This window comes from Strix aluco, chromosome 1, assembly GCF_031877795.1.
Source record: "Strix aluco isolate bStrAlu1 chromosome 1, bStrAlu1.hap1, whole genome shotgun sequence".
NCBI classification, from domain to species: domain Eukaryota; kingdom Metazoa; phylum Chordata; class Aves; order Strigiformes; family Strigidae; genus Strix; species Strix aluco.
Window position 1 is genome coordinate 61,445,993 of NC_133931.1, and position 22,072 is coordinate 61,468,064.

The window sequence follows — 22,072 nt, forward strand, 5'->3', positions numbered from 1 at the left end:
ATAATGCCTGTGTTCTGTCCATCTCTATTTCAAATGCTGCCTTTAGAAATCTGGAGATCATAACTCTCTAAGTACACTTTCCTACCTTTTCACAAGCTTTATGGGGACCTAACAAAACTTTGTGCTAAAACCAAACAAAAATTGCTCCTTTCTTATCTCCCTTGCTCCTGAGGGGTGTGTGGAAATTTTTGTTTTCCATCTGAAAACATATTAACTGTTACATGTCTTCTTCATCATGGTACTTTTTGCTGTCATTACTCCCATTGAAAATGAGTAGACAGCTTAACTGTTGTCCTCCATCCTACTCCATCTTCCCTTGACTAAAGGGAAGGAAAAAGAATCTTGTTTCAATAAAACTTTTTGAGCCTCGGCTACTGTTATGTTGCCTTAAACTGAACTAGAGCATTAAGATTTTCCTGCTAATGAAATGTACCAGGAGGAGTTCCTCTTTCTGTGTTGGTTTTTCTCAGGGCTCTGTCTTTCATGTTAGTCATAAAATGGTGTAGGTTACCTCTAAGAAGTAATTATCCAGTTTCAAAAGGGCACTACACCATACTTCATTTCTACCATTCACCTTTAGCAATTATGCACTTCACTGACAGTATCTTGACCTCACTCTATGCTTCCACCATTATTCTGATCTTCCTATTGAAAAATAAAAGTCAGTGTTAGTTTGTGGAGGCATTTTATGGAGTAAAAATATTCACATTTGAAGGGAAAATGAAACATCCCGAGGATTTTTTCACATGTTGCAAATTGTTTAGTAAGCTTTTAATTCCTTTATAAATCAGAATCTGTAGTTTCACCTGAGAGCATCTAAAATACTTACTATCTGTACACCTATTAGAATGTATATTTTATGTGGAAAAGAAAATCCCTGAAATTCTTTTCACTGGAGATGTGACATAGGTATCACTTCTATTCAATGAATTTGCATTTTCTAATTGAAGTTTCAGTATTAAATGTCAAAATGAAAAATAAGTATTAGTGTTCCTGTGAAATGTTTTTGTGTAAAAAGTGACAGAAGATAGTAGACTTTAACTTTAGATTAACTTAAAGGGTATATAATTTTCATGTAAGGAAGGATAGAAAACTTTTTTTTTTTAAATGCCAGAATCCCTTTAAAGGAACAGAGGAACATGTCTATGTCTATACACATATATGTATGTATTTTATGTATGCATATATAATCACAAAAATTTCATTAGGTCAGTTCAAAACAGCTAACACTTTTTGAATGTTTGCCTTGTATTGCATTTTCAATAGCATGTGGCTCAACTTCCTTACTGAGAAAAGTTCATCTAGCTGCTTTCCTCATCTTGCTGTACTAGTTTTCACAACACTTGTTTTCTCTGGCTGTGTAGTGGAAAGGAAAGCAGGTCTGCACAGGTTACTTGCACAATGGATGAGGAGATTTTCAGCCTTTTGAAACTGTCACATGGAGTAGATCAAAAGATCCGGAGGTGCATTCAAGCTCAGTGAGGGGTACTAGGTCTATCTCAGAGCAGCTCTAGTTGTACAGTTATGAAACAATCTGCAGAGCCCATCAGCATATGTAAGTATTATTTTTTATTTTTTCTTTTTCTTTTTTTTTTTTTTTAAAGTGAAAAAGTTACTTTCTCTAAAGGCAGGGAGCTCATAACTGGAAAATAAGGTTGGTGTGTTTTTTCAATTGAAAAATAAACAACATTCCAAATCTTGTTTCTAGAGGAAAACATATCCCTGAAGCTTTTTTGTTTTCTTTTGGTTTGCTTTGGTTTAATGAGAGGAATATGTTCTCAAAAATCTGAGTTAATGTCTAGCATTGCCTTTAGTCACTGTGTTTAATCTTTTCTGGAAGCTAAAGCACCAGGTTATAAAAAGACACTTCTTGCAACATTTCAAAGAGGGTTGAGCTGACTTGGGTGCATTCTGAAAGACCATAATCCAGCAAGATTTTTTGCACAAAATTACATTAAAGAGATCATGACATGAAATACTTAATTTTGCTTTTTTTCCTAACTTAATTCTAGACCCAATTTTTTGCTTTGCTTTAGTGTCCCTGCTCATTTTGGAAGAATGACATGAATGACAGAAAATCAACTTTCCAAAGTGTTTAAGTTTATATGTTTTCTATGAATGTACTTTCATCTCTTATGTAAAAATACAACTCTTAGAAGTTAGAAAAATTTCAATTAGAAAAACAGTAGTGTGATTCTTGAATGAGACATTACTGCTGTGAATTTCATCTTTGAAGTAAGGTGAACAGCAAGAGAATATAACATTCTCATTTCTAACTCACTTTAAAATAAATATGTAAAATTGACCCAGTTTTCTTTTTTTATGGATTTCAATGTACCACTAAAAGCCATAAAAATATTGTACATTCACAGGTTTTCTGAGACCTTTGTAATGAACATACTGTTGCATCTATCATGAGCAATCATTAAGCCATTAACATGTTTTAGTTCCTAATTAAATTAAGAGAGTGAAGATAATTCATGGAACAAGTAGCCGAACTTGCATAGGAAATATTTTTCACACTTGATACATGCAGTATCCATACTGCTTAAAGAGTTGAGTTGCTTAAATTGTATTGAAAATATGACTGAGTAACAATTGATAAGTAAAACTGGATTCATGTATGTCATTGGAAAAATATTGTAAGCAGCAAATATTTTTCCTTTTTTGAATTTTTGTTCTGCAAATATCAACATGTATCTTTACACATGCTCATTATTCTGCATGACAGAAGTATCCTGCTTAAAGATTGTAATGATTTGTTTAGATTATCTATTACTATGGATTATAAAAATTCAGAAAAAGTAATGTAAAATAATATTCTTTAAGTCTCAATTAAAATAAATGTCTGCATTCTCCTTTACTTTAGGAAGATTAATTAACAAATATGTTACCACCAAATACATGGTCAGCAATTTTCAGATATTTTCATTCTTAAAAAGTAATAAATTCTCCTCCATGTTTTTTTAATAACAATATTTCAGTTTTCCACTAAATGAGTTAAAATATATAATTTCACACATAATTACTTTTATTTGCTTCAAGATAAAATATGTTCAAAATTTCATATAGAAAGATGAGACTAGTCAGTTCAAGGACACCTGTGTTCCTCATAAAACAATATCAAAGCTGTTTTCTGCAATCTGTATTACATTCGTATGAACCTCTCCTGTCTGTTTTAAATCCAAATTTGTAAATATTTACAACATAGCTCCATCAAGGATGGGATCTGGAATATTCAGATTAAAAGCAGCCCTGAGACAAAGAGAGACTTCCCTCTGCTGAGTCTTCTTCCAGCTCTTTACAACAGCTCACATGAGCTATCTGGCCTTGAGTGCTGCCAGCTGAACTTCTGGAGCTGGAAGGGCCCTGACAGGGGTTTGGGGGTGTGAGTGAGATTGGGAACGCATTGCACAGGTGTGGGAGACAAATTTTGTCTACTCAAGAGAAGGTTGATCTTTTTAGCTGGGAGTGACAAAATCACGCATGATGACTTTGTGAAGCTACTGTCTGACTTCAAATCTGAAAGTTGAGATCTGGCACCTCACTTATTTTGCACATTCTTTGCCAAAAATGAAGAAGAGATCAAATGCTTCCTATGAGAGCATTATATGAAAAATGTTATTTGGAATAAGCATAAGGTAGAGTTTGGGAGAACTCTAACGAATAACAAACCAATTCTGATTACTAACACTCTGAAAATTAGTATTCCAGAAAATATGAGTTCTAGTACTTTACTGGACAATGGTTTATGGTAAAATTAATTATAACAAAATTGCCTATTCATGATGTTGTACAAGTTAGTAGTTTTTTCTGACATCATTATGGAGTTTTTTATGTATATTATATATTGAATATTTAAATTTATCATTACCGGAGCTTGTAGACATCTTGAAATTTTGCTGACACAGAGATAAGTAAATTTATCTTTGACATCAAATTTTAGCTTGGTAGTCATCTTGTGCCTAATTGCCTGACTGAAACTGAGCCTTGGATGGCTTTCTCTCTACTTGAAGTCTGCCAAATATGAATTGATATCAATTAGTGTCATCACTGTGAAAAGGCAAACTTTCAGGCTTAGAATTTGTGTCTTTTGGCAGATGCTTTGCAGGAACATAGGACTTTCTCATGTTCCAGATCTTTCATATGTACTTGTAAGACATTGTGCTTGCATATTTATTTAGAAAAAAAATACATTTTTTTGGATTGTACTCCAGTAGATGGTATTTGAGCAACTATAAATCTGCACAATTTGAAGGGAGGGAGAAAAAAGATTTGGTGCTAAATAGAGGTATATGATCCCTTCATTTCCAGTTATTGTAGAGAGAATCAGTGAATTCAAAAGACCTCATTAGGAACATGTGAGCATCTTACATTGCCTTTGTGCATTGGAGATACCATTTGTACTCCATCACCAGTGGGTAGACCATGCCAAAAAAGCCCAAACCCAAAACAAGGGTATAAAATTATCCTTCCCTGATTCCTTGTTTAATCTCATTACACATATTTGTCACATTCTAAGGAATTTAGCTTGGTAAATAATCTCTAGTATTTTCATACAAGAACAAGTTCATAATGTAAAGAAAACTGCTGAATAGCATAATTGTCTAAAAAGATAAAATTCATTCCCACTTAGTCGGCCTTTATGATACAAAGTATGAAAGGAGTATATTTGTTTCTTTCTTACTTGCTAGCTTGCCTAATCTTAGATCAAAGGCCCATTTTATTTTTATGAACTGTTTCAGCGTTCTCTCCAAAGAGTACCCTCCAACAGCATATCATGATGTTAAGACTGGCCAAGGTTTCAGGAATTCTGTTGAAGTGTGTGTGAGGAGGGTTGCTCATTTGTTGTTCTTGTTGTTTTGTTTGTTAAGGGAAGCAAATAATCCATGATGAAAAGGATCACCCTGAGGAAGTATCTTTTGTTGGTAGAATAAAATGCCTTTAGACATAATCTATTCAGTTTTTAACTCTTTGACAATTGACGTTTCTAAGTGAAGTAGTTGGTACTCATCCTCTGTATTTAGAGTCATAGAATCATAGAAGATCTTAAGTTGAAAGGGATCCATAAGGATCCCATCCAACTCCCTGCTCCTTGCAGGACTGCGTGAGAGATGACTTGTAGCTCCCTGAAGCAGAGCCTGAGAGAAACAAGCCTGCAAGAGAAAACACCTAAGAGAGATAAGGGATGGGGGGGAACAGAGGCCCTCCAAGCCAAGGAATGTCTCTAACACTCACAAGTAGTGAAACCATAGTCACGGGTTGGATAGTGTGGAGGCTGGAGCTGATAAGGCTGCCGGGATAGCACAGGATACAGCTGGAGCAGGGAGCCCTGTGGAGACAGGACGGTTCTGCTCTGATGCATCTTGTAAAGTTTCAAGGGCCATCTGTCCGGTGAATGAACTTTGCTTCATTATCTGCGAAATGCATATTAAAGTTGACACCCCTGAATATGCTAATAAAGATTAACAAGATCATGCAAATTACATCATCCCATGAAACACCTTATCCTTCCTCATACATGGGATATGCAGGTATGTGGGTCAACCCTGGGGACAGACCCAAGGAAAGTGTGTATAAATTGAGGGGGGGGGGGGGGGGGGGGGGGGGGCGGCGAGGAGTGAAGGAGAGAAAGAAAAGGAAGACATGAAGAAGACGGATGCATCCCTGATAAACTCGAACAGGACCAATGCAGGAACCTGACTAGTGATCTCTATTTCTGTATTCTCTCTATCTCCCTCCTTTTCTTTCTACCCTTTCTCCTCACTACCATTAAATAATGCAAGGCATACTATATCACTTGCCATAACTCGTTATATACTTAGCCAGTTATTATGTATCCAATTAGTACATTGTGGGAAGTTAATAAGTGTCTGGACTTTGAGACTTTTCTCACCATTGTCCACTCAATTGGGGATTTACAAATCTAAGTCGCTTGTCTCCCTCATTTGAGTGAGATGTGACAGATGTCTTAAAGATAAACCATATGACTAAGAGTGTTGTCCAGACACTCCTTGAGCTCTGACAGGCTTAGTGCCCTGACTACTTCCCTGGGGATCTTTTTTCAGTGACCAACCACCCTCTCAGTGAAGAAACTTTTCCTAATGTCCAATCTGGATTTCCCCTGATGCAGCTTCATGTCATTTCCTCATGTCCTGCCGCTGGTCACCAGAGACAGGAGATCAGCTCTTCCCTCTTGAGGAAGTTGTAGGCAGCAATGAGGTCAGGTCACCTCTCAGCCTTCTTTTCTTTAAACTGAACAAACCAAGTGACCTCAGCTGCTCCTCACAATTCTTGCCCTCAAGACATTTCACCATCTTGATCACCTTTCTTCTTATATTGTGGTGCCCAAAACTGCACATAATACTCGAGGTGGGGCCACACCAGTGCAGTGTAGAGTGGGACAATCACCTCCCTCAACCAGATAGCTATGCTGTGCTTGATGTACCCCAGGACATGGTTAGCCCTTTTGTGTGCCAGGGCACACTGTTGACTCATATTTAACTTTCCATCAACCCAAACCCCAAGATCTCTTTCCATGAGGCTAGTCTCCAGCCCCTCATCCCCCAGTTTGTACATATAACCAAGATTACCCTGTCCCAGGTGAAGAATCCAGCACTTCCTCTTATTTAAATTCATACGGTTGCTGATTGCCATACAGTATGTGAATTGGCTTAGAAATGGAACTTAGAGATGGATCTATTTAATTTGCTAATGAAGTATTTTCTTGTAATGTCTTAGTTCTTTTGTCTTTGATTTCCTATTTATTCCAGGGATTATAGTTTAGGATTTAGTTGCAACTTTAGTTCATAAAGTGCCCATACCTAAATAATGTAAGACTTTGGACATTATGGACCTCATTTTCAAATGAATAAGTTTATGATTGTGATCTGATTTATACATAGAAACTGTTTGAGACATCAGCACTGCTGTTTATCTTGTTCTTCATCATGAGAAGGTGAAGCTTGTGGAGAAAAAAAGCACTCTGTTGTCTTCCCCCCACACACACACTGTACTCAGTCTTTTGGGGAATCCTCTAGTTTATCATATATAGAATACTAGCTAGAGAAATATCTGGAAAAATATTATTGTTATCAAATACGATTTTTGTTCTTACTAGAGAATCTCAGAAAGCATTTCTACTTTCCTCTGAAAATCTGAATGAGCCTCTTTATACTTTCTAATTGTTTTTATTTGCGCAGAAATAAGGTTGGAGCAGACAAGTTTACTATCTGATTTAGCTAGATAATCGTATTGTTACAATCTGATGCTGTAACACCCATTCTCTTTGCTTCATGTTCACTAGCTTTTCATTATTTTCCAGAAATTTATTTTAAAATAAAAGTAACCAATATCTGAAAAAGTACACCTCTCTGGCTCTTTTGTCTCATAAGTGCCAGTTAATAATAACTTGTTAATAGTAAGTACTTGTCAATAATAATCTTCTGATAAATATCTGTTAGTACTTAAGATAAGCTATAAAAATAAACTCATTGTGCTATAAAAATAAACTCATTTTACCAATTTTTATTTTGAAATCTGAGGAACATTTCATACATACATTTGACAAAGCTTCTGTCTAGTTGTCTCTAAAGAGTAAATAAAATCAGTTGTTACATAATTATATGGCTTAGTAACGTGGCTTTTTGTTAATATATTTAATTCCTTCTGTATGTGGATTAGATAAATTAATTCAGAAAGCTTGATTATTCTAAATTAAGGTTACAGCATTGGCCATAAATGATAATATTTCCCTTAAGACTATTAATTGTGACCTCAAGAAACAGAGTAGTGTGAAAACTTAAAAATCCTTCCCCTGGTTATTAGGATAGTGATTTCTAGTGCTTTACAATGTCTTCAGTTTAATGAATATTCATTACAGTAGTTTTAAACTGTAAACAGACTATAACTAAAAATGTGTTGATTTTGGGGGAATAAAAATGAACTTTGACAATGTTAGACCAAAAGCAGTTTCAATGTTATCTAAAACAATTTTTTTTTTTTTTAATACTGTTGTTCCATAAATAGCAGAGAAAGAAATAAGGTATGGTTACCAGTTACTATATTAAAACATTACCTATGCTTTATTTTTGTAAAGGTACAATTAATTTTTTTTCTTTTCAAATTCAATTACTTAACTTTATGAAACATGGAAAACTTATATCTTGGACTGATTTCTAAGATGCCCACCTTACTCTGAGGTGAGGCCATTAGTCTCAACCAATAAAGAACAGGGCGTTTTAATCATATTATTCCTTTCTTTTTCTCTCTTTTGGTTGTTCTTCCTCCCAACCCAACCCTTCCCAGCTGGAAAGACTGCAGTTTGAGAATACCTCTGAGTGGAGAAAGAGAGAGAGACTTGAAGCAGAAAATCAAAGTTTGGAAGAAGAGAACAGAAGTTTGAAGTTGCAGGTAAAAGAAATTCAGGGACTTCTGGAGATGAAAAATAAAACAACACTAACTAAATTGAGTTTTGATCATCAAAATGCACAAGGTAACCTGCTGTTTAAAAATAAGGTATGTGCATTGCTTAGTTTGATTACTTGGGGAGCATTGCCCCCCCAAATTCCTATTTAATAATGGCAACATGTGTCCCTAAAACAAGGGTTGTGCAAGACAGAACAGCCCTGTCTGCATCTCAGACCTGGTCAGTGACTTTGAATTTCTCTAAAGTGCACAAAAAGAAAGAAATATCTTTTCATTTTTAAAAGGAGCAGGGGGAAATGACAAGCCTGACAAGACTAGGGAGCGAAAGTGAAGACTGGGAGGAACAGAAGCGATTAAGTAGTCTTTGGTAGCTACAGAGTCCTGATGAAGGTCAAAGCAAAAAAATAGCTGTGAGACCAATCATTTCTCTGTCTTGCTGAATATTAAATCTCTTCTTAGGGAAGAGAGAACTGAAGGAAGAGCCTTATTTCTTAGTTTTTATTCCTCTAAAGATCTGTTCACTTTTATACTTTATTGTACTGTTAAAAATGATGTGATAAATGATTCAGAGACTGTTATTTCCTTTATTTTATGGTTTTCTATTGAAACAAAGAGCTTCGCTCAACAGTCAGAATTGAGTATAACTGTTAAGCAGGTATTCTTTATTTGCAGCGCTGGGCAGCACTGGGGATCATTCCACCACAAGTGTCACACTTACTAACAAAACTCTCTGACTAATATACACAAAATCATACATATGCGTTAGATTTCTTAGAAAAAGCAGTCTTATGCTAATGGGTTCTTAGAATTCATTTACATAGTCTGAGCATACGTAGTAAAAATAGAGTGAGAGTCTTCTCCCCTCCTTAGGGATCCACATAGTCTTTCTCACACTGTCCGTTAGTGAACTTTAGGTTTCTAGTGTCCATATATGGTCATAGAGTTACTTCATCCATCCTTCAGCTCCGGTTTGTTCCAAGGAGGTTAGTTTAGATCAGCTTTCAGTGACTTATCTTGACACTGGCATCTTCTTAGGCACTTGTTTTCTTTAGGTTCCTGCTATTAGGGATGTACTCAGGGAGTTCTTCAGACTGTCCAAGGTCTGTCTTATCTTTACTAGGCAAGGAGTTAAAGGTTTCAAAACATCTTATAAGTGGGTAATAACTACAGAGGGTAGTTAGGAAAAAGTACAAATGAAATTATATACGTTACAGTAAAATACAGGAAAAATACAGGAAAAAAATAAAAGCTAGTAAAACACAAGTGATGTCCAGCATTAAAACTAAATGTCTTATTTTACAGGTCCCTGTACATTAGCAATTTCAAGTATACTTGTAGCAGCTTCCCTTCACTGTGCCAATAATTAAGTAGTAATCCAGAAGGCTCCTATTTTCATGGAGACTCTGAAAGCTGTTTAAAGAGAAAGTAAAAAAAAACCCTCAACACAGAAGTAAATGTGCATCCTTGATGTTACAAGAGGGGCAGTGAGAAACAGCAACATTCTTATTTGCCTAAATAACAAATAATTTAATGTCATTTATCATAGAATCATAGAATGGTTTGGGTTGGAAGGGACCTTAAAGATCATCTAGTTCCAACCTCCCTGCCATGGACAGGGACACCTTCCACTAGACCAGGTTGCTCAAAGCCCCGTCCAACCTGGCCTTGAACACTTCCAGGGAGGGGGCATCCACAACTTCTCTGGGCAACCTGTTCCAGTGTCTCACCACCCTCACAGGAAAGAATTTCTTCCTTATATCTAATGTAAATCTACCCTCTTTCAGTTTAAAGCTATTTACCCTCATCTGATCACAACACGTCCTTGTAAAAAGTCCCTCCCCATCTTTCCTGTAGGCCCCCTTTAAGTTCTGGAATGTCACTATAAGGTCTCCCTGGAGTCTTCTCTTCTCCGGGCTGAACAAGCCCAACTCTCTTAGTCTGTCCTCATAAGGTAGGTGCTCCAGCCCCTGATCAACTTTGTGGCCTCCTCTGGACCTGCTCGAGCAGGTCCATGTTCGTGCATTTACTGTTGAATAATGGCTGTCTGAGTAGCTAGGACCAGATTTAGGATATAGTTACAATAAGTAATTTCTCTTGGGAAAGAGTAAGAGAGAGAGGTTTTGTATTTGCGGTCTCCTTTTAAATGTAATTATACGATTTTTCTCTATTTCCGTAATGGCTTAGTAACAGCAAATTGCAATTCACACATACAGCTTACATTTATAGAATATCTTACATAACAAACACCTGTTTTGGATTTTCCTTTACTAGTATTTATTTTATCATACCTTATCACATCATATCATAGCATATCACAGTATTTTCATGATTTCTTTGTAATACAAGTAATTTGAGGTTGAAGACGTGGCCAAAAAGATGCTTCTCTGCTCAGGCATGTTACTGTATTTCAAATATCTTTTAGTTATATGGCTGTGCTGGGGTTTCTGTCTGTTTGTTTTTTAAAATGCTACTTTCATACAATATTAGACATCTGAGATCAAGTGTCAGTATCAGCTCTGTCTGTTAGTATCACACCTCTAACTGAAACAACTTCACAACTTTTTATCAAAGTCAAAAGGTGGAGATGGAGCTTAGTCATCTCTGTTTCCTTATCATAAAAGTGAATGCCCCTGCAGTGTTTGTGTTTTCACAGCTGATGATTTTAGGGTAAGATTGTCTTCAAAACTCTTGATTATCAATTTAAAGGAGAAAATTAAAAATTGTATTTTGATGTCAGGTGAAACTATGTAATCCATCATCTGGTGGATTGGTAACAGTTATCATCTAAAGGCTAAGGTGGGAACTGATTTGTTTGCAGCTGTTTCTATTTCTTATTTACAAGAACTGCAAATCATGGAATCAAAGAACAAGTCAGGCTGGAATGGACCTCAGGATATCTTCAATCCAACCTCCTGTTCAAAGCAAGGTCAGCTCTGAAGTCAGACCAGGTTACCTAATGCTTTGTCTGGAGGGGTCTTGAAAACCTCAAGGACTGCCCAACTTCTCTGGGCAGCATGTTTGTGATGGGTTGACCCCAGCTGGCAGGTAAGCTCCCACCCAGTCCTCATTCATTCCCCAGCAGTAGGATGGAGGAGAGAATTGGAAGGACAAAAATGAGAAAAAACTCATGGGTTGAGATAAAGACAGTTTAATAAGTGAAGGGAGGGAGAAAAAAAAAAAAAAAAAAAAGTGACGCAAAAGCAATCACACACTACTAGCAGACTGATGCTCAGCCAGTCTCCAAAACAGCTACTTTAGAAAAAACACCAGCCCTCTATTGTTTCAAGGGACTCTTCCTTCCCAGGTGCAGGGCTTTGTCATTGCTGAATTTCAGAAGCTTCCTGTTGTTCCGTTCCTTCTGCTTGGTGACAGGAATTCTAAATTGGAGCATGTCATCTACAGGTCTGAGTTCCTTCAGCTTGGTGATAACCTCTGCCTGCCCCAGCCTCAGGGGGTGATAGCATGGCCTTGATGGGAGTATTTTCCCTCCAGATCTGTGAATTGATGCATCTGCTGCGCTGAGTAGTTTCTCCATTTTGGGCTGGGAAACATGCTCTGTGGTGCAGTACCACCAAGGTTCAGCAGCCTTGTAGTCTTCAGCAGCGCTTCTAACCAGGACTCCTTGCCAGGGCCTGCCACAGTATCCTAAGCATACTTGCTCACTGTGTCCAGGGCTCCTGGGCTCTGGCTTCAGGCAGAGCAATTGGTACCACCACAGTATTCTGTGACACCAAACACCCATTGACAACATGAGTAAAATAAAAGGTCAACAGTATTAGAGGAAAGAAGGACTGTGGTGAACCCTTAATGCCACTATGAACTCTATTCACGGCAGCAAAAAGTTAGTAAGATAGAAACAGCCTTATGAGAAAAATTACTCTAGCAATGTGTTCATCTCCAAATCAATCATGGCACTGGAGCCCTGGCCAGCCATATGTGAAGAAAGCAGTAGTTTGTAGAGTTAGTTAGCATATTTTTTAATCTGACTGCTGCTATTAGATGAAAAATAGGAGTTAAGGGAGGAGAGAGTTGCTTTTTCAAGGATTCCAGCTTAACTCAATTTGTATCTTAGATGAAAACTATCTATTACTACGTAGAGACATCCCAATGTCACTGTTGAATCTTTCTAATTTCTGAGACTTGTCTCTATCTAATTTGCTCTAATACTATCAATAACTTGAAAAGAATGGCTTTGATTTCTGATTCTGGAGGGTGTTTTCCTGGGATGGTAACTTGAGTTCAAGTAAACTAACATGTTGTATGCAGGGTTAGAAGACTAGATAAGGATGATTTCTGTAAAATATGGATGATGGTTAGATGTTTAGGTTAGCAAAGGGGATGATATGCAAGATAGAAACCACAGTTGTCTAAAAATCTTTGAGCATCTTAATCTGAATGATTAGGGCTTTATTTAGCAAGTAGACACAAGGGATATGGGTAATGTATTATGGAATGAATTCCAGAGCAAAACACAGTTGCCTAATATCCCAGCTTCTCCAAAACCTGTGTTTGTGAGATGATTTGGGAGATCCACTGTAGTTGTTTAGAGCAATATACAGTGTTATTAATTGATGTATGGCTGATTCATACTTATAAAGAGTATAAACAATGACAAAATTTTTTCTTTAATAACAGTTTTAGTAAGATTAAACATGGTATCAAAATACAGAAGTGAAATCCTTGCATCCTTTTCTAAATTATTTCATGTTGAGAATTATAATACTCTTTAATATGTATGCCCCCACAGAATGTAGAATTTGTGCAATCTCTTGCCACTTATGGTAGTAAATCATGCAGATTGAAGTTCTGAACACAAAAGCTAATATTATTTATGTTTTGCACAAGATGTGATTAATATTACTCTTAGCTGGCAGTATGTTTAAAATGTTTCCATATGCAGTTTTTGAAAGGTTAACTTCTGTTATACAAGATGAGCAGAATTGATGAAACTATTGAGATCAGACATTGTTACTATGCGGTTTTATCGATTGTACTCCTTGGAATGGAGAATACCATTGAAATTAATAGCTGTATTGTTTGACAAATAGCATGGCAACAAATATTAAATGGATATCACTAGTTCGTCTTTGAAGGGATAAAATGATGGAAAAAAGCCCTTGTTGATGTTATAGATCAATACCCAAAACATGCTGTTTATGGAAAGATATTTTCTGTTTCATCTGAGAATATGACCTTGAAACAAACTTACAAATTAATTTTGGGTAATAATAACTGTTCTTCTATATTATCTCTAAGTATTATGGTAAATATCTGGTTATTAAATACGTGATTCATTTAATATGTTTTATAGTGGACTTATACAGAATCTAAATGCAGAATGCTGAACTGGAGCTTGTGGATGCATAGACTAATTTTTTTTTTAAATACAGTTTAATTTCCATCTTTAATATGATAAGGTTATAATGTTATTAGGAAAAAAATCCATAGTTTTTAAAGATAGAATGTTGGTCAACATGTATTTTTAAGATAAAACCATTTTATCTTAACATTACCCAGTAAGATAGTTTTTAAATCATTAACATTTTCGGCTTGATTTTTCAAAAGTAGGAAGCAGTCAATTTTTTATGCAAATAACTTGAAAAATTGTCCGTATTGGGTTTGCATGGCAAAGTTTTGGTAGCAGGGGGGCTGCAGGCATGGCTTCTGTGAGAAAAGATCAGGAGCTGCCCTGTGCCAAATACAGCCGTTTCTGACTGTCTCTAAAAGGAACAAACGACTGGCCAAAGCTGAGCCCATCAGTGGTGCTGATGGCATCTCTGTGAAAACACATTTAAGATATAGTAAAAATGGTGAGCATCAGTATGTGGTAAGGAGGAATGAGGAAAAAACTGTGGGACACAAAAAAGAGTTGCAGCCTATGGGTGACTCATGCTGGAGCAGTCTGTTCCTGAAAGACTTGCCCAATGGAAAGGACCCATTCTTGAAGAACTGTGGCCTGTGGGAAGGATACACACTGGAGCAGTTCATGGAGGACTGTATCACATGGGAGGAACCCCCTGCTGGAGCAGGGGAACAGCATGAGGAGGAAGGAGAAGTAGAGAGCAGCTGTTATGGACTGACCCATAACCTCCCATTCCTTATCTGTGCATAGAGGGAGGAGGCAGAGGGGTAAGGAGTAAAGGAGTGAAGTTGATCCCAGGAAGAAGGGTGAGAGGGAAGGAAGATGTTTTTTAGTTTCATCTTTGTTTCTTACCATCCTACTGTATTTTTAATTGGCAAAAAATTTAATTTTCCCCAAGTTAAGTCTGGTTTTTTTATGAGGGTAATTTATCTCAACCCATAAGCCCTTCCATCTTATTTTTCTCCCCTATCCTGTAGAGGAGAGCAGCTGGGTGGGCATCTGGAATCCAGCCAAGGTCATCCAACCACAATGTCAGAGGTGGGTGTGTTCCTCATATTTCATAGGCAAAAATTAATCTTTATGATAGCAACATCAATGAAGTTGGTTTTCTTTGTATTTTTAAAATAGAGGGACAATATCCACTCTCTCCTTTTCCTTAGACAAAAGATATGAAAGGGGTATCTCTTCCTCCTAATTATAGAACAAGATATTTGATGATGGTTTTCTTATATGGCAGAAACTAGTTACCCTGCTGTAGTTACAAAGTCTTTGTAATTTCACAGTATCACTATGTAAACTCTAATTTATATGGATACAAAATTTTTATATGGGAATAGTCACAATGTGAATGACATGCTTCCTAACTTTAATTAAAAAACATGGTAAAGGCTGTGAAACTAAATTACTACTAAAATTATTTTTTTTAGTTGAATAAGAAATCAAAGTTCAGTCATTCCTTTTTAAGATTAGAAAAATCAAATTCAGAAAAATTTCAAACCAAAAATTCTCTGTTTCTGTAAATCTCTAAGGAAAATGTTATAATACCCACGTACTCACTTCCATATTTATTATCAAGACAATAAATTTCTTCCATTCTTTATAGTTTAAGCAGCTGTTTCAGAATACAGAAGTGCATATATTGTGATCTGTCTTGGTATGCAACTGTATGACAAAGATTTCAAAGTGATTGAAGTATTTGGTGTATTAACTGAAGCAAAACCACACTGTAAATTCATGGAAATAATGGCTATATACTTGATTCTCAAGAAAGGGAACTGCAAATACTGTTTTCAAACTTGCAGCATCCTAAGGTTCTGTTTATTCCTGATTCAGGGAAAAGTATTACCAGCTATTTTTCATCTCTAGTTAGGAACAGACTATTTTTTTTAAAGATTGCTGTATATATCAGACCTCTTTGTTTCTAGTGTCTGCTGTGTTTTAATGGAGTACCACTACTTACATGTAAACCCTCTGGATGAGAAGCTGTTGGATCAGATCACATTTTAGTAACACCTTTTAGATGGTATATGAAACACATATTGAATTTTTTTATGAAAGCAAAATCTCAATTACAGTTTTGTCAACTGAAGTATTAAATGTTTCTCTCTTTTGCTAAGAAAAATAAAGTATTCCATACAAGAAGCTAAAACGATTGTTCATACTGTATTTTATTCTTCCCAGAAATATTTGGATCATTTTAAAGTTTCTTCATTTTTGTTTGTTCCAACTGTTTGCTATTTACTTGAATGTAGATGTACTGGGTCTGTGTAGGATGGAGTTAACTTTCCTCATAGCAGCCATGCTGTGCTTTGCACTTGTGGCTAGAAGGAAGTCGATAATGCACCACTGTTTTGGCTGCTGCTGAGCAGTGCTTGCAGAGCATCAGGGCTGTCCCTCCAACCTCCTGTGCAAAGGCTGGTAGGCTGGTAGTGGGCAAGAGGTTTGGATGGGAAACAACCAGGACAACAGACCCAAATTGATCAAAGGGATATTCCATGCCATATGATGGTGTGCTCAGCACTAAAAGCTAAGAGAACTGGAGGGGGTCATTTGTTGTTAAGGTGTTTGTCTTCCAAAGCAATTTCTATGTGTACAGAGGCCCTGCTTCCCAGGAAGTGGCTGGACATCGCCTGCTGGTGGGAAGTAGAGAATGCATCTGTTTTTATAGGTTGGGGTTTTTTTGGGTTTTGATTGTTTCTTTTTGTTTTGCTTCCATATGCAATATTTTTTTCTTTATTAATCTGCCTTTATCTTGACCTATGAGGTTTCTCATTGTATTTTGTCCCCCTGTTCTGCTGAGGTGAGGAAGTGAGAGTGGCTTGGTGGCCACCTGACAGTCAGCCAAGGTTAATGCACCACACTAGAACACTTTGAACAAGAGATGGCCTTATGACTCCAAGCCCCACAGAAACTTATCACAAGTTATTAACTAGAACAGCATTTACAAGCACAGTTTTGAAATAAAATTTAAGAAGTGGTTAAGAAAAATGAATGAGATAAAGAGACAAATGCTGCAGCTGTATTAGCATACCTTACCATTTTCATTCAAAGAAGTAATGTGGCTTTAAGGCAGATCCCCTCATCATCCCCCCTTGAACTGGTATTATTTTAGTTCAGAGTGATTTTGTGCACACTTAATTCCTTCTGAAGAAAACTATGTGGGAAGTTCTGGTTCAGATGTTCATGGTCCTTGCTCCAAGCCCTAAGGGAGTGGACAGGGCTGGACCAACAACAGTTTTGGGGATGGCTTCATACTGCATGTGGATTAAGGGCCATAGCAGCAGGCAGAATCTAGGCTCTTGTGTTTGTGCATGGGCCTCAGAACCTGTTGCTGTAGTTTATTTACTGACTTCTGCTGTGCTGACTTACTGGTATGAATAGAGCCAAATGCAAAAGAAGATGCAAATTTCTGCCTTGTCAACACTGATCAGAGTAGATAGTGATCTGTCTATCTGATATCCGAATGCATGTAATCTGCCAGAGGTGTTTTGTGGAGGCACCACAGCACAGAGGAAGAATTTCATAATTTGCCCAGATGATGTGAGAGAAGTTTGAATAGTACAGATTTTTACTAATTACCATGCGTTTCATTCCTGGTTTTGTGTCATGGATCCCTTAGACTGAGTTTTTAATATATTTTTTACTCTTCACCAGAACAAAACTCGAGAGACAACATAATTACTGTATTATTATTAAACACTTTGATACTTCACCTAGCACTGTGTATCCAGCGGAGATTTACCTTTGTTTGAATGCGAACCTCTGGGGCTGGTTATTGAGATGGTAAAGCAGCACTGGCTGTATGGTTTCCTCCCTTAACAGATTTTTAAAGCACAGTATGTTTTGTCAGATTTACCACTTGGGATACAGTTGGTTTTATATGATTCTTTTCTAATTACTTTTCTGGTGAAATGCTCATTTCAATTCCTTAGAAAAACTAGTAAAGTGTAGAGCTAAAAACAAGTAATAAGAGAATTTTACAGATGTGTTCATTTCCTATAACAAAATATGTTTATATTTAATAATAGCAAGGAAAAAAATTACTGGATTACAAACTGTTATGGATCAAAACTCAGCATTCTGTGTTTTCCTCACCAAATTGTTTCCAGTTTCAGAAATATTTGATTCAGTATACCTGAAAAGAAGAAGCTGAAGCTCAAAGATCAGATTTAAAAATTAATCTGTCATTTGCATGTGAGTAGTGGCATAAATTTAAGAGTATTAGGATGCTTCAACTTTTTCATTTAAGTCTGGTATTTTATCTCCTATTTTCTAACTCTTGAATGGGCCTGTAAACTGTAGTGATAAAATTTTTGAAGATTGTATAAAAATTTTGAATTACACATTTTATAGCAACAATAAAAACCAGAAAAACTATAGGTGTTGCTGATGTGTGTGTATAATCAAGTATTTTATATTGTATTTTTTCTTAGTTAGGACAAGATTTTAATTTCTCTTAAGGGTACATATTTAGTATTGTTCTGTAACTTTCATAAAACAACTTTAAGAGCATGAATATCATAATATGATAATTTACTGAGGGATATATTCTAATCATAAAATAATAGTAATCTAGTTGGAGGAGATCTCTTCAATCATTCAACCTCAGCCTCAGTGATGAGACCAAAGTGATGAAACATGTAATTTTTCATAGAAATATATAAAGTATTACCTACATTATTTACAGTATTTCCTTCTTTTTACACTGATGTCTTCTATTTAAAAGTCTATTTAAAAGTCACTGGAGACTATTCATGGCAGACTGAATATTTTGAAATGCATATGGCAGAGTAGCACCTCGTTGAATATCATGGTTGCAATTACAGATGTTTACAAAATACAACATCTCCAACTTTTCAATAAATGGTAAATCACATTTTTAACAATGAGAAATTTTTACAGTTCAGAAAAATTTTTTTTTCATCTTTCCTTATGAAATTTATGAAGCCAATATTGTTTTCTTTTTTGCCTTCTTCATGTTTTCTATATGTAGCTTTTAAAACATTATAGTGATGAAATGAATAATTAAGGGAAAAAAAGAAGACATTTTTAACTTCTCAATTTTATTGTACCACTTCTCTCCCCTTCTTTCAAGCCAGTTGGGGAAGCTTGTTTTTAAATCCCAGTTACTTTCATTATTTTTTCAGAGTGTCATGAAAGTACTTGCATGCCATCAGAAAAAAAGTTCATCTAGCCCTCTATCCAATTTCTGACATTGACCAAAAATGGGCATGTATGGGAAGACTTAATAAAAGCAGCACAAGAATACTTTCCGAGAACACTGTCATGGCTTCTAAGCAATTTATGGCTTAGAAAGTTCCAGAATGCAATTGTTGTTTTTCAACTTCTTACTGAATATTTCTTCTCTGAATATTTTCCATTATTTTTTGAACACAGGTCAAAATTTAACATTCATTATGGCCTGCCATGAACAATTATAAATTTAGCTGTATGCTGGGTGAAGTATTTACTTTGTTTGCTTTAAATCTACATCTGCAATTTCATGATATTGAAATAGAAAATTAATTCAGTTCCCTCTTCCTTCAGTCCATCCACTCCAGGATCCTATATACCAATTCAGTTGTTTTTTTCCCCCTCCTACTCAAGTATCATATACCAGCAATTCCTTACCATCAATCGCTTATTATTATTTCTCTGACTTTCCACTTCCAAACTTATAATTGGGGGGTGGGGTGGACAGAATAGTAAACAGAAATACCCTACTGAAGATCTCAACGTATGACTGGAATAATTATATTTTCTATTATGCTTAATATGCTTTTCCTAGTAACTCTTAATCTTCTGTTTATTTTTTTACTGCTATTACACAATATTTTTTAAAAATAAAAAGCTGGGATTTTTAAATAAGGGTACCTTTTATAATTATAAGATCTTATTTTGAGTGATAATAGTAAACCTAAGAGCTGCACTTCTATCAGTAGAATCAGAACTGTGTTTTGATTTTCATTACTTTATAATTTTTCTCTTTTCACCACTAAGTATTGAAGGCCTTCACTACATTTAATCCCCTAGTAACTTTGGTTTTTACCTAGCTTCCTAAATAATTTTGATTTTTTTTTTTTTTTTTTTTTGGGTGTCTACTGATAAGATCTTCCTGCAGCATGGGAACTGGTCATTTATTCCTCTCTTCTCAAACCTTCTCCCTTATTTTTTCTTAATTTAATAACTAGGTATTATAACATGTGAGGGTCTTGTCTTTTTCCAAGTCAGCTAAGTTTCTGTAAGAATCATTGTGGAAGGCCTTTGAAAAATGCCTTTCGAAGACCTGCCTAGAACTCTGACCCAGCAGAGTCAATTTATTGACTCATTCAGAAAATTGAAATAGATTTGTGAGACTTAAGTTTTCTTGGACAAAAAGTGTTTTGATTCTCCTTCAATATATCATATTTTTCTATGTGTCATCTTATTTGTAATTAACAATGTCAGTTTTCCTGTTACAGGTATTAGGTCTTTCTTTTTTTTTTTTAATCCTGTCTTGAAGCAATTTAAAAAATTTAAAATACTTTTAAAAATTATTTTAAAATCATATTAGTTGTTTTCTAGGCCTTCTGAATTCTTTAATGACTGGTAGCTGGTCCCAGGGTTTTTTAACTACGCATTTTGTCTGTTTCACGACAATGTTCAATTTGAAACAGATCCTGTGATGTAGCCAATATATAAAATACGGGCACAGGATTATTTCCATGCTTCTCCTATGTGAATATAGAGGAAATTCAAGTAGCTCTCATTTCCTTCATTTTTTATACTGATTATGTAATAGTCAACAAATCATCAGCTTTCTTGCAGTTGATTTGTTAGAAAAAGGATTAATAATAGTTTTTATAACTTCTCCATGTTGTTCCTCATATCGTATTTGGCCTGCCTTATATCTTTACAAAAAGACTGCCAAATTTTAGGATCTTTTCTATTTCTCCCCTTCGTAACCAGCTATTTATAATATATCATGTGATACAATATTTTATATAGCTGCCTTTATGAAATGAACACAGTAGATTTCACCCCAGAATATGCATATGATACATTGATTTAACTTTTTTCTGCCCTGTTCTTACTTGAATGCGTTTTCAGACTATTCTCCAAAATCTGTAATGAAAATAAAATTCAGATCTTCTTTAATTCCCCCCACACACACTATTTCATTAATTCCTGAAACATGTTCTTTATATTATTGCTGTTGAAAGAAGGTCAGGAATTTTCCCTTTATTTTTGTCTCATGATTAAGTTGTCAGTTGATAAAGGGGGAGGTATGCATCAAAGTATGTTGATGTTCAGTTCAAGTTTCATTCCTTTAAATTCAGCCTGTCAAATCTGACAGTGTCAGTGATTAATCTTTTCAGTTAAGTAGAAACTTTGGCCCTATGTGAAATATTTGTAAGCTTGTCTCAGCTGGCAAGGTATTTCTTACAGTCACTGAATATTTGAAATTAGTTCTTCTGATTAACTTCTGACTTGCGACTTCTTTGAAGTAGCAGACTTTCAAATTCACTTGTTGACAAATCCCTTTTTAAGAATAACAAAATAAATTAAACCAGACTTTTTTAATTAATTAAAAAAGACTTTTAACAGTCTTGAAAAAAGAGTGAAAGGGATTGTTCTTCAGCAGTATCCCTCTTAAAAATGTGTACTCATGTATTTGAAATGTATTTTGTGATATTTCTTATAAACTTTGGAAATGTCAGTTTTTTAAACAACTGCCAGTAGATGCTTGGAATATCTTGTGCTTTGTCATGCTGTGCTATGCATACCTCATTGTTTTCAGGACAGCTATCTTGGGTTATGATGTTCATTGATGAGATCATGGGTTCAGTTCTCCCTGAACTGCCCCTCACTTTCAAACCCTTTTAGCCAAGGTTGTGTGGAAGCTATGTCTCTGTGTAAAGCCTCATAACATTTCTTATTCTTTTTTTGATTACTATTATTTTTTTTAATTTTTAGTTTATTTATTCCAGTATATGGAAAGAGTAATCTAATTGGAAGTAGTCTTGATTTTGGTTCAACACTTGCCTCTTGTGTTCATTTGAGTTAGTGTTGGAGTCACTTAGTCCTGTAACTGTTAGTTACAGAGGATCGTCTTCTCATTATACTACCATTTTTATTTCCATGTTCTTCAGAAGATACATTTCCTCACTGAATCTTTATTTAAAAAACAAAACAAAACAAAATAATAAATGCCTTAAGGCTTAAGAACTGCATAAAAAATTCAGTCTTTTGCCAAAGGAGATAGCAGAAATAAAAGGTTTTATTTTGTTATTAAAGTCATTT

General features: G+C 35.6%; 1 protein-coding gene across 3 annotated transcripts in view; it reads left to right on the top strand.

The window, feature by feature from the left end:
* CCDC102B (coiled-coil domain containing 102B) overlaps window positions 1-22,072 on the top strand; it is a 189,525-nt gene that overhangs the window by 51,765 nt on the left and 115,688 nt on the right. For 2 of the 3 annotated variants that reach the window (XM_074847787.1, XM_074847801.1), the window contains exon 5: window positions 8,308-8,412. In XM_074847787.1, coding sequence (XP_074703888.1) covers window positions 8,308-8,412 — 105 coding nt within the window. Of the gene's footprint in view, window positions 1-8,307; window positions 8,413-14,766; window positions 15,938-22,072 lie in introns of those variants that run through there. The other variant, XM_074847794.1, reaches the window with a different exon arrangement.